This window comes from Gossypium hirsutum, chromosome A01 (assembly GCF_007990345.1).
Source record: "Gossypium hirsutum isolate 1008001.06 chromosome A01, Gossypium_hirsutum_v2.1, whole genome shotgun sequence".
NCBI classification, from domain to species: Eukaryota; Viridiplantae; Streptophyta; class Magnoliopsida; order Malvales; family Malvaceae; genus Gossypium; species Gossypium hirsutum.
The window spans coordinates 5972905-5985794 of NC_053424.1; the positions used below are offsets into that span (position 1 = coordinate 5972905).

General features: G+C 27.6%; 1 protein-coding gene across 2 annotated transcripts; it reads right to left on the bottom strand.

Annotated features, from left to right (window-relative positions):
* Window positions 1-6590: 6590 nt before the first annotated feature.
* Window positions 6591-8286, bottom strand: LOC107917784 (pathogen-related protein). 2 transcript variants are annotated; one of them, XM_016847099.2, is made up of 4 exons: window positions 8101-8284; window positions 7829-7961; window positions 7428-7726; window positions 6591-6862 (listed from the first exon to the last, which is right to left on the bottom strand). In XM_016847099.2, the coding sequence occupies exons 1-4, from the start codon at window positions 8233-8235 to the stop codon at window positions 6716-6718; spliced, it is 714 nt and encodes a 237-aa protein (XP_016702588.1). In that variant the 5' UTR covers window positions 8236-8284; the 3' UTR covers window positions 6591-6715. The 2 variants fall into 2 exon arrangements, with proteins under 2 accessions (XP_016702588.1, XP_040930818.1); XM_041074884.1 differs by having other exon boundaries at window positions 6723-6877; window positions 8101-8286.
* Between the last annotated feature and the right edge of the window lie 4604 nt (window positions 8287-12890).

Sequence of the window (12890 nt, forward strand, 5' to 3'; positions counted from 1 at the left end):
GTCGTTTTCATTAAAAGTATCATTACTGATTTTCTTGCGTAGCCATGACATACAGAATGACTGCTCATCAGTCATCTAAAACTAATGAAAATTACTTTATTCATATTTTAAACCCAAGAAATTATATAGATTTTTCTAATTAATCCTTTTTCTCATGTTAACATATTCAAGAAATTTTCAATTCCCCCATCTCTTGACTTGGATGAAAGGGAAACTTTAGGTGTCAATCATTTCTTATTCAAATTTCCAAATTTTTGACCATTTTAATTTATCAAATAAAATAATTTCTTTAAGAAATCAAGATTCCATAATTGAAATTTCTCATTCATCTTGTCATAAAATTAAAATGTAAAGTATAATGAGCGAGGTCAAATTTTTTTTTTTAAGAAGTGAAATTAAATCGTAATTTTTACAATAGTAAAAATACAATTTTATCATTTTTAATAGTTTAAATTTTTATGAATTTTAAAAGATTAAATCAAATTTGTATATTTTAAGGGGAGTCAAAGTGTAATTTTACCTTTATTAATTTAAAATTTTGAAAGTTTTAAAAAGCTTAACTAGGGAAGATCGGAATCCATGCCAGCTCCCCAACTATGACCTTGTAGAGCATAATAGTCAAAAATAAAAATTCATTTAATTTAAAAATTACAATTTATAATTATATACTATTAAAATTAATTAGTAAAAATATTGAATTAAATAATAAATTAACTTAAATTACACATAATTTACTCAGGATTAGTTAACAAAATCCCAAAGTTAAAGATGTGCAAATTTTATTATAAAATTCTTAAATTTGAATGTTAAGACCACAGAACTGAGATTCATATCTGACTATATACTCTAATTATATATTACAAATCACATATAGTTAAAAGGAAAAATACTTCTAAAATAATTTGAAATTTTTTTTAAGTTTTTATTTCAAAGAAAATATACAATTGAAAAAAACTTGTTAATATTCAAATCAATTACAATCATCATCCTCACAAAAGTAGCATGTGTAATAATTATAGATATCTTAATAAAGTCTAAGATAAATCAGAGATCTTCAAATCATTTGAAAAAAATTCTATAAAATGAGGGATTTGATTTGCATGATCTAGATTGACCCAATCTTTAATGATTTGTTTCTCCACAAGTCTGAAATTCATAGACGAGCCAACTCACACGTCCACAAGATCAACAAATTCATGATCCAATTGTTTTAGTTCAAATGTAAGTTATGAATCCTAAGCAGTTATAGGTACAATCGTAACTGTTATTGTAACTTCTCTTATAACATCTCCAACATATTCCAAATCTCTATCCTTAATGACTTTCGAAATCGTATACGACATGAACCAATATCATAAATTACCTTTGATTGAAATAGTAAGCTTCTAAATCATTTTTCAACCTAAACTTTGACATTTTTATCCTCAAATATATAAACTATGAACTCATTAATTAATAATGTCAAAGTTGAAACAAGAATTAACAACAGAACTTTTCAAGTACAATGACACATTTAATTTAAGATTTAGTAGAAAAAAATTAAATAAAAAAGAATTATTTGATGAATTGAGGAAGAAATTTTTAATTGCACAAAAAAAAATTGTCACGAATTCTTAATTTATATTTAAAAAAAATAAATGAATAAAATACATAATTGTTTCTTAATCCCAATTCCTAATTGTCAAATATTGTATTAAATTATAATCTTGAAAATTCAATGCATTGGGAGATAAGTCAGACAAACTTATAGTGCTAGATAACAACTAAAGAAAAGATTAATCAAAATCCAATGAAGCTGTAAAAATCTTTTGCTAATGTCTTTGATATGCACACGTTACCAATCAAAAGAGGTTCATTCTTTTATAAAAAAAATTATATTTTTTATTAATTTTATTATAGATTCTAATTATATCTGTTTTTTTTCACACAATATATAGAATTACTCATAGTCTCTCCTCAACTCATAAATAGGAGAATAATACACTTCAATATATTTAAACCCACATCCTCTTACATTGACAACAATACCCATAAAAATTAAATTTTTACACAATATTTTTATTATTTTGGAAGTGATAATAATATTATCAACTAAAACTGTCCCTACCTTTTATTAGCTTGTAATTAATTGTTTACAGGGAGATTTAAGCCTACAATCAATGCTCAACTCAAAATTTCCTTCTTGGTCTTTTAATTGGGTTTTCATGGTTGTGGTTAATTTACATAAAATAATGTGAAATAAGTTGTCGGTTACGTTGGATTTAGACCAAAAAGATTCAAAGGGATGAAAGTATACCAAAGACCATCTTTACCTTCCAATTTTCCATACCAGCGTTTGTGGAGATATGAAGGTGAGGATGACTATTTTCATTAATTCCTAATTATTATTTTTGGTAAAACGTTTTTTTTAATTATGGGTTACTTATTGACTTTATTATATATACTCACAAATAGAATATAAAAATATATTTTCAATAGTTTGGATAATTAAATAATTAGAATAGTAGGTTAGCTAGTCACACTATTTTAATTTATTATTAAATTTATGTCTATAAACTCTTTTTCTTTAGGCGTAACTTTTTTTTCAGTTTTTTAATATTTATAATTATTATTTGTATTTTTTTCTTTTTTAATAGAAATTAAGAGAATAAAATTTCTAACCTTGGATACTAATAGGACGCAACCATTTGATCGCAAATAAGTAAAAAGATACATAAATGATTAAGATTTTGAATATGTCTCAAAGATTAATTCGGATTTTCTTTTGATCTATATAAGATGTAAAATTTTTTTCATTTAAGTTACTTATAATTTATAAAATTTTAACTTAGAAATGGTAAAATTATATTTTAACCCCTTAAAAATAATAAAAATTTGATTTAATCTTTTAAAATTATAAAAATATAAACTATTATTTTTAAAAAAATTATATATAAAAAAGAAAATCATAACAAGGAAGGGCTAAACCTAATCTAATACCCCACTAGTGTCATGGGTTGCGCAGGGGGTTGTTCAAATAATTTAATATTATTTTTATTGTTACAAGTCATTTTCACTAGATAGTCTGTAACTTTATTTTTTCTCTCTCAAGATTAATTTGTTGTATTTGCCATTGATTGTGCCTTTGTCAATAGTTGGTGAATTCGTTTGATTAGAGCAAATTTTGAGTCTTTTGAGTGTTTATCTTAAATAGTCTAAACTGCCTCCATACTATCTATATTAATCAATATTCTGTCGTGACCCCGTTTTAAGATAAGGGTCAATCCATCAAAGATGGCCTATAACTTAACTTTCAAGACTAAACATGTCCCTAGATACCGAATAAGGCCTAAAGTCAGCTTCCCAGTTCGATCTCATATAACTTGTCCTGCATATGTGAATCATGAATCTGCTTTAATGGCTCCATCCGTGTACATCTGGATCCAATTACCTGTCAATACTAAAGAAGAGAACGTTATATACCTTTTGTCTATTTTGGATTTCCGAGCAGAGGCAAACTGTTTGACTCGACAAAAGGAGCCTTTGATCACTTCATCAGCGCTCCAAAGGATGCCTTGAAACACATGAAGATTGCAGTTTTTCCAAATGTTTCAGGCGATTAAGCCAAAGAAAATGACCAGTTCACCTCACCCATCGAGATCTTCAGATAATTATGCAAATTCGCCACGAACCACTCCTTCAAGTCTCTGGAAAAGAATTGTCTTTACTGGAACTACTTGAGTCCAGATTACTTTAGCTGTGTAACAATCTCTGATAACGTGTAGAGCGTCTTCAATGTTATGACTACAAATCCCACATGCACTGTTATCTCCTAGACCTCTTTTCATGCTTTCTTCATTGGTGAGTAGACGATCTGTAAGAGTCATCCAAATAAAGAATTCCACTCTTTGTGGTCCTTGAAACTTCCAAGGAATTTGCCATACCCCATCCTTTGAATTCCATGTCGTCTCATAAAGCTTCCAGTGGGCACTTTTGAGAGTGAAAGATCTTGTGGAAAAATTGGCCCATACGACTTTATCAACCCTTGCTACTGGATTTGGAGGAGGGACCCCACGATCCTCTTAACAATGTCATCAACTAACCAAAGCCGAAATAAATTCAGATTCCAACTACCATATTTCGTAACCGTATCTCTAACAAATAAATATAAAATATAAAATTTGATACATACAAGTTACAACTTAATCTATGCATTATAAACGATAAAAAAAAACTAATATATATATGATGCATTATAAACGATAAAAAAAAAACTAATATATATATGAGAAGAGATGCATTTACACCCTTCTATAATTTTTTATATGATTAATATTTTAATAATTTGACCGTCATATTTAATGTTTTATTAATGTAGATCATGCATATCAAGTTTGATATAAACTAAAAATTTATAACTATCCGTTTTATATAGAAAACTTTCAACTGTTAAATATATATTAATATATATATAATATTTTAGATCATCGATATGGTTAAGATATTGAATCTATTAAAAAATTTACATACATGAACATACATATATTTCGATAAATTTAACGATTAAATTGTTAAAATAGTAATCATATAAAAAATTATGGAAAAAAATAAAATCACTTAAATTTTACACTGATGTAAGTGGTTACAGTTACTGGGTTCAAACTTCAAACCTTCTAAATACTGCCTTTTAAAGTTAATTACTCAAACTTCAAACCTTCTAAATACTGCCTTTTAAAGTTAATTACTCGAATCAATTAAATAATCTTCAGACTTAAACAACAATTAGTTAAATTACCTTCACATGAATCATACACTAAACACTAACTTTTTCATAATATCAAGGTTACAGTGACAGTTATATATTGACTCATAGGGCTTCTATGGATCCTCGTTTATCATCGGTGAAACGCGATTTTTATTGTTTTTTTGCAATGATAGAAGAAACATTTAACCTATAGTAATTAATTTCATGGCTGTTTTTGTTTTCAATCTCATTGAAATTAATCTGAGAGCTTTAGTTTCATTTTCAATTTGTCAGTACTTCAAATATACATTTGAAAATTGGTTTGGTTACCAAAGATATCAAAATTTTCGTATAAAACAAGAAGCTGTCTTAAAGACAGACAGTGAGGTAAAACCGGTGGTGTTGATGTAATAATTGGAACTGTGTTGTTCAAATATACATTTGAAAATTGGTTTGGTTACTAAAGATTAAAAGATTTTCATATAAAACAAGAAGCTGTAGGTGGTGTTGATGTAATAATTGGAACTGTGTTGGTTTGTTTTATTGAAATTGATCTACATGGTCTTAGAAGGCCTGCAAACTCTATTGGATTCATGCTAAATTCCACCCTCTTCTTCTCTCGTTGATTCATCAACCTGAAAAGGACTATAATGTTGGATCAACAAATCCTCATGGTTTTCTTCGTTAATTTTGATTCGATCCATGTAGGGTCATATCTCATACTCTTCAGAAAAGAAATTAATAATCCGAGTAACATAACGAAAACAAATTCAATTAGATTTAGTTGTATCGGCTGAGCATCTTAAGTGTATATGTGTATATAGTATCTTAAGTGTGTCTGCAGAATTATGCTGCAAAAGATCATCGTCTATGTCGATTCCCGACTTTTAGTCCCGCTTAGTTCTAACAACATCGAGAAGAAACTGATTGAAACGCTGGCCAAATATCGTCGTAGGATTGATTCATTGACATGCTGTCTAGCCTGTTCCCCCTTTCTCTTTGCCATCTCTGGGTCTTGAATGAGTTTAGCCATAGCCAAAGCAAAGTCCTTTGGAGTTGGATCACAAGTGCAACAAAGATGCAGCGAAGGTATGCACATAGAGCATTTAAGGTGATAGAAATTATGTCGTGGCTGGCTTTATGGCTGAAACCGGATGACCCATTTTACACTGAAATATTAAATGTGGCTCTTGCTAACGAATGTCGACATGGCATTGATCACAAAATTGATTTCCACTGAAAAAAGGTTTCAAAGTTTCATATAATTGTTTTTCTTGTAATATTATTTGTATATTTAAATGTAATATTTATACACCATTGATGCTATATCCATACTGATAAAAGCATGTTTTCTTATACAATGACAGTAAAAAGAACCTGAAAACCGTCTTAAAATACAATTCTAAAAAGCCTCTTTAAAGGGGACTCCATTTTGTGGGGTTTTCGGCTTCTTCTTCTTTGCTCCTTGACCAGATTTCTCCTAATTCAGCTTTGTTGATATCGTGTATCAACAATGTTAATTTTTGTTTTGTTTCTTACTTGCATCTAGAATTATGCAATAGTTATTTTCTACTTGAATAAGCACTTTGAATTCGTATAAAGTTATTTTTTTTACTATATATTATAAAGTTATATTAATTCTGTGTTTTTGTAAATGGTAATCGATCTCTTAGTCATACCACAAAATAAATAAATAAAAAGAAAAGTTCTAAGCAATTTATTTGCTTTAATTGTTATAGAAAATATAGATGGGATGAAGGTGACAATTGAGGACATCCATTAAAGAGAAAATGGCCATTAGATGGAGCAAAAGTATATATTTAAGGGGTAGTGATAGTGGGAGGTAAATTATATTTGGAAAAAGAGATAATCACAAATTTTGAAGGATTATATAAAAGATTCATTCATCGTACAAATAAAATAAAATAAAATAAAATAAATACAATAAAAAACAAGATTTAAGGTACTGAAATGCAAATAGAGATAGATAAATTAAGAAGGGGAATGGAAAGGGCAGGCAGAAGCATGATGAGTTGGTGAAGAAGAAATGGAGATGGGGGCACCTTTCAATAGGCCACCAAATAGCTGAGCTGGGTCATAGTATACCTCCACTTCTTCTACCTTCAATCCTTCATCAACCTGTTCATTTTATACCTAAAATCATCACCACCACACCTTACCATAACATAATTTACCTTATATATATATACAATAAAAACCATGTTTTTATACCCATATTGCTTTTTTATTTTTTTTTATTTTTTGTGATAAGGAAAGGTAACCAAAGCAACAAATTCTATAATCCTTCCAAGCTAGAATAATTTCATATGTGACAACAGAACCCACTTATTTTAAATCATAACCTCTACAATGAATATTTAATGGGGCAATTTTTCAATTTATATGTATATAAAAAAAATGGGGCACTATATGTGTACCTCAATTCATGTGCTTTTTTCATCATACCTTGTTCACAATCCAATGCCTTCTAAAATTGAAAAAAAAAATCTCTAATTTTCACCTCGCTTTTCCATTAATTTCCATTTAAAAATAAGTTAAAAAAACTATCATATTTATTCTAAAGAATCAAACTTCCCCATTGATGTTCATTTCAAATTAACACCAAATATCTTTGAAAATGTTCAATTATGGACCAATTTTTTTTTTTTGTTTGGACCTACTCAAATAAAGACTTGAAACATACCTTAACGGTTGCTATCCCATAAAATTCAACCTTTTCACCAGTAGGGGCATGTCCTTTAAACGGACCCTCAAAAATACCCCAATGCCTGAACTTGAAAGAAATCAAAGGAGGTCCAGAATAAACATGGATGACTTCCCATGCAAAACCACGTGGAAAAGCTGAACGAAATGCTTCATGTGACGATTCAAAGCTCTCTTCATCTGCTTTGTAATATTGAAACTCTTTTGGAAGTGAATTCTTCAATAATGCATTGTAACTCCCCATCTTTAGTGCTTCTTCTCCTTTTAATCCTTCTCTTCCTTCAATCAGCAATGTTTCCCAAGCTTTAGTTCACTTTCACTATCACTAATCATATCAGTAATTATCAAAGATATTATGCAGTGTGTATATAGGTTAGATACCATTAACGATGAGGTTGAATTTTTCATGGTTGATGGACTTGAAATCTTGTAATCGAACCTTGTGGGAGAGTTCCATCTCCCATGTCTTTATAGCATTTTGCACTATTTCTTCAAGTGATCCTTTTTCCCATTCCTGCAAACTTTCTCTTCTAATTATCATACGAACATTTGATTCAATGATTGGTGCGTATTTTCTTTCTCGGATTCTTGAACATTTTTTCAAGAATCAAGAAATAGGAATCGAAGTATGTAAGAGATGAAAATAATAAAACCTTGGTACGGCCTTGTTCGAAGAGCTGATTGACCACATCGTATGTAGGAGGGCCACCATGTCGCCATTGAACATTATCTGATTCATCATCTAGGAATGACCTGTACTTATCTCTTCCTGCTGGAACTGTCGCCATTTTCTACACTCTTTCAGAGCTTTACAAGTTTTGATGATTTGCATTTAAAACTGCTCCAACTGGTCCTTTTTATAGAAAAAAATAAGGCAATAATTACTTCCAAATAAAGGCGAGATACATGTGCGTCTTATAAATTTTTTGAGTTACTTAGTTCAAACGGCTAGCTATTTTTTTATTTTAATATTTTTTATATTACAAAATTATAATTATAAAAAGAGTTTAAGTACATAAATGAATAAGTTTAATTGAGCTCGCGTAACTCAATTATGAACTGAGTTTAAGCTTAAAGTTTCATAGTTGATTAAATTTAAATCAAATATTGAACTTTAAATTTTAAATCGAATTCAAACTTACTATTAATTAAATTCAACTCAACTCAATTACACTCCTACTCTCAAAATCGAACCTTAAAAATTATTTTAAAATATCAAAGAAAATATATAATTAGAGTAACTATATTTATAAGTATAATTCATTATGTGGATATACTAAAATTTGTAAGATTTAGAAATTACAATAATCCAAAGGGATAAACAAGTAATTAACAAGAGTTAGACGGTGGAATTCATTGTAAGCCATACGGTTGGTCGTTTGCATTAATATCCTTTATGATTTGCTTGCGTACCTATGACATACATCACTGCTCATCCATGCAGAAAAACCTTATAGTCGTTTGCATATATATATCAATCAAAATAAATCAAATATTAAATTTAAAAATTATTTCAATAAAAATAAATAATGAATCAAATTAAATAATAAAGATTCCACCATAAATGAAATTTGTCATTCATCTCACCCACCATACAGAATTAAAATTTAGAGCGTATTTTATCATATTAGCCGCCTTGGTATGTCAGAGAGATATTCCGAAAAAAGAATTAATCATAAAAAGGCCTTAGATTATAATGCAGCCACGTGACATATTCTAGGACGGATGTGTACAAATGTTTAAGGTTACAGCGCATATAATGCAAATTAATTAAAAATCTCAATTAATGCGGTTGGCTGTATTTGGAATCAATAAAAAGGGCTTTTTCCTAAATTAGGACAAAAAAATAAAAAATTTCAAAATAATACAAATGAAAAACTATGTACCAAAATGGTACATTTGAGGTGGTGCCGCCTATGGCAGAGGCATGACCACCCCATGTCCAATCAAAAATTACTGTTGCTGTCTGTTAAATTGCGGCACAGGACTGAAATGTAATAATATAATGTATTTAGGGACTTGTTATGCAATTATTCTATTTAGAATGACAGCTGAAAGGAAGGGATTAGGGTGTCGCCACTGTCGGCACCAAACTTAAAATATGGCTAATTTCTTTGTTAGCCCTCATTATTTATTATTTTCTTTTTATTCCCCTTCAATTCAATATATTATTTTTAAACAAGTTCTTAACCTATTTTTGTAGTTAAATAACCCCTTAACTTATAGTTTTTACTCATAAAGCCCTTCATTTTAATATTAAAGTAAATATATTTTACTCAAAGTAAAGCTATTTAAAAAAATATAAACTAATTCACATTTTATGTTGATGTGAATAGCTTATTAAATAAAAAATAAAATTTTAAAATTTCTTGAGAGTGCTTATATACATGATATTCTTAACCACTCTTTCGAAAACTTTGATTACTTTTTAAGATTTTATGTTGATGTTAAAGTGTATATAATTTTTATTGCATCAATAAAAAATTAAGATAAAAGCTTGAAATTTAAAATATATTTACTTTAATATTAAAATGAAAGATTTTTATGAGTAAAAATTATAATTTAAGGGGTTATTTAACTACAAAAATAGGTTAAGGACTTGTCGAACGATGAATGAAACTTTCACCCCTCATCAATTATTTGGAGTATTGGACCCACTCTTTAATAGTATTCAAACCCTTTTTCAAGACAAACTTTGAAAATTTTGGTATTTACGTGTTGGAATACTATTGGGTTCTATATATACAGAAATTATTAATAAAAATAAGTTTAATAATAAATTTAGTTACTAACGTTTACATATATTATCAAAATGGTCTTAATTGTATTTTTTAACTTTTTTTTACTATCAGCCTTTGTTTTTTTTTCAAATTGTTTTTTTAATAGATTTGATGAAAGTACTGTTAAAAAAAGTTAACAGGATGATGTGGAATTTCATATGCGCAATATTTTTAATGAGATGTAATTCATTACTTAGATAACCCAATAAAATAATTACACGTGGAAAAAAATAAAATAAATAATTCATGAAGTTAAAAAAATAAATGTAATTATCTAAAAAAAGGTTTCAAACATTCAATATTTTCGATTTGATTTATTAATTATTTTTTTGAAACCTATCAGTAAACAAATGTATGCATTTATTTTGAAATATTTTTTAGATAGTTACGTTTATTTTCTTTAATTAAGAGTTTATTTTAATTTCATGTATGATTTATTTATTTTATTATTTTTCACATGTAATTATCTTATTGGGTTACTTAAGTAATAAATCACATTTTATTAAAAATATTCAACATCATCCCCATTAATTTTTTTAACAATATTTTCATCAAATCTATTAGAAAAAGAGTTTGCAAAAAAAAATCAAAAGTTGATGATAAAAAAAAGACTACAAAATACAATTAGGACCATTTTGACAAAATATATAAATATTAGTGGCCAAATTTATCATTAAGCCATAAAAATAATACTATATCTTTTAAGCGGAAAAAGTTAATTAAAAAAATTAATTCAGCTAATAACGCCTTGGTTCAATTGATAAAGACAGAGGCTTTAGATTCTGAGTACCCAAGTTCAAGACTTATCATGTGTAATCATATATGTAGGTTTCAGAGTCTCATCATATATAGGTGTTTTAGTTCAATTAGTCACAGTTTGTTGACTTTAGTTTGGTCTATTTGGTGGTTTCTCATACTTGTATTTATAATTGTACAAAAGTTGAAAATTATTAATAAGAAGGCTTAATATATCATTTGGTACCCAAGTTTGCCACTTTTTTTAATGCGGTATTTGTTTTTTTTTTTGAGGGGGACCAATTTGATACCTATATTAGACAAAAATTATATATTTTGATGTCTATAGATAACAATGTTAACTTTTTAGTGTTTAATTCAAGTTTTAAGGTTGATTTGATAAAAGTTATTTGCTAATTTTATTAGGTATGAATTTTTCGTAATTTTTTTAATAGAATAAATTTAGTGTTAATTATAATTTTTTAATGTTGCGTTTAATTTGTCAAATACAACCTTATGAATGTGATTTAATTTTGGTCTTAGGGTTTATTTGATGAAAATTGATTGCTAAATTATTAGTTAATTTTGATATTGTATTTTAACTTTAGAAATTTATAGTTTCTTTAACTTTTCAAATTTCAAAAAAACATGTCCAACTATTAACAATGCTAAAGTTATTTTCTTAAATTTAGACTCATTACAACGCTATTTTTTAAGTTACATTGCTACTAAGTGAGTATTCTTTTAATTTCATAATGTCAAACTAAAAAATTTAACAAAAAAATTAACAATGTTAACAACTAGATCCGATTTTTGAAATTTGAAAAGTAAATGGATTAAATTTTGAAAATAAAAATATATGGACTAAATACTAAATTTATGAAGAGTAAAGGGACCTATGATAGATTTTAACCTTTTTACAGGGAGATTTAAGGCTACAATCAATGAACCATCGAATTGCTCAAATTTTATTGTGTTTTAATTGGGTTTTCATGGTTGGCAACAGAATCTTTTATTAGGGTAAACTTTTAAAATCCAGTTGAGTATGAACTTACACATTGAATTTGGATGTTTATGCATATGATGTCTCTGCAAAGTCATCTTCAAGCCTATTCCAAATTCTAAGACGGCTAAGGCTTTTTAATCACATTAACAAAAGCTAAGATCCAATTTTCATGGGGAAAATAAGTCGTTGAATGTATATGACTTGTAGTTGAGCTTGTAATTTTTATGATGATAAAAATATAATTTTATCATTTGAATAGTTTATATCTTTATAATTTTTTTAAAAATTAAATTAAAATTTTATCATTTTTTATGAAGATTAAAGTGTAATTTTATTTTTTTAATTTAAATTTTTTAAAAGGATTAAATGGTTTTCATTTTAAGAGGCTGAGGCTTCCTCCTAACTACATCCAAGTTTGAGAGACAAGGTTGGAGATATTAATTAAAGGATATTAAAGTGGTAAAAGTATCATGGAGACATTGAGATAAAATTGTATTTTACTTCTTTTATTTAAAAAAGAGCAAACTCGTCATTTTTTATTAAAAATTTCATCCATTGTTACTGTTGAAAACTGGCATTGTGGACTGAATAACTAAACAGTTACACATGACGTCCATGTCTGCCTCATTCTAACTTTCATGGACCAAATTTTAATAGTAAAAATAGATGAAAATTTTAATAGAAAGACTAATTTATTCTTTGATTTAATGTACAAAAACTAATTTACCCATTTTTCAAGTAGATGGAGCAAAATACAATCCAACTCTTAATATAAAAGCTTATACATAGATATCCTACATCCCAAGTTTTATTTACATTTGAAAAATGGTTTGGTTACAAAAAATGTGAAAATTTTCGTACAAAACAGAAGCTGTTTTATAGATATTGAGGTAAGGCCAGTGGTGTTGATGTAATAAACAGA

Excerpts from the sequence above, each read along its gene's own strand:
- LOC107917784 (XM_016847099.2), bottom strand. The coding sequence starts at position 8,235 with ATGGCGACAGTTCCAGCAGGAAGAGATAAGTACAGGTCATTCCTAGAT. Across the intron at positions 7,727-7,828 it reads ATTCAACCTCATCGTTAATG|GAAGAGAAGGATTAAAAGGA; the intron begins GTATCTAACCTA and ends TGCTGATTGAAG. Across the intron at positions 6,863-7,427 it reads ATGGGATAGCAACCGTTAAG|GTTGATGAAGGATTGAAGGT; the intron begins GTATGTTTCAAG and ends TAAAATGAACAG.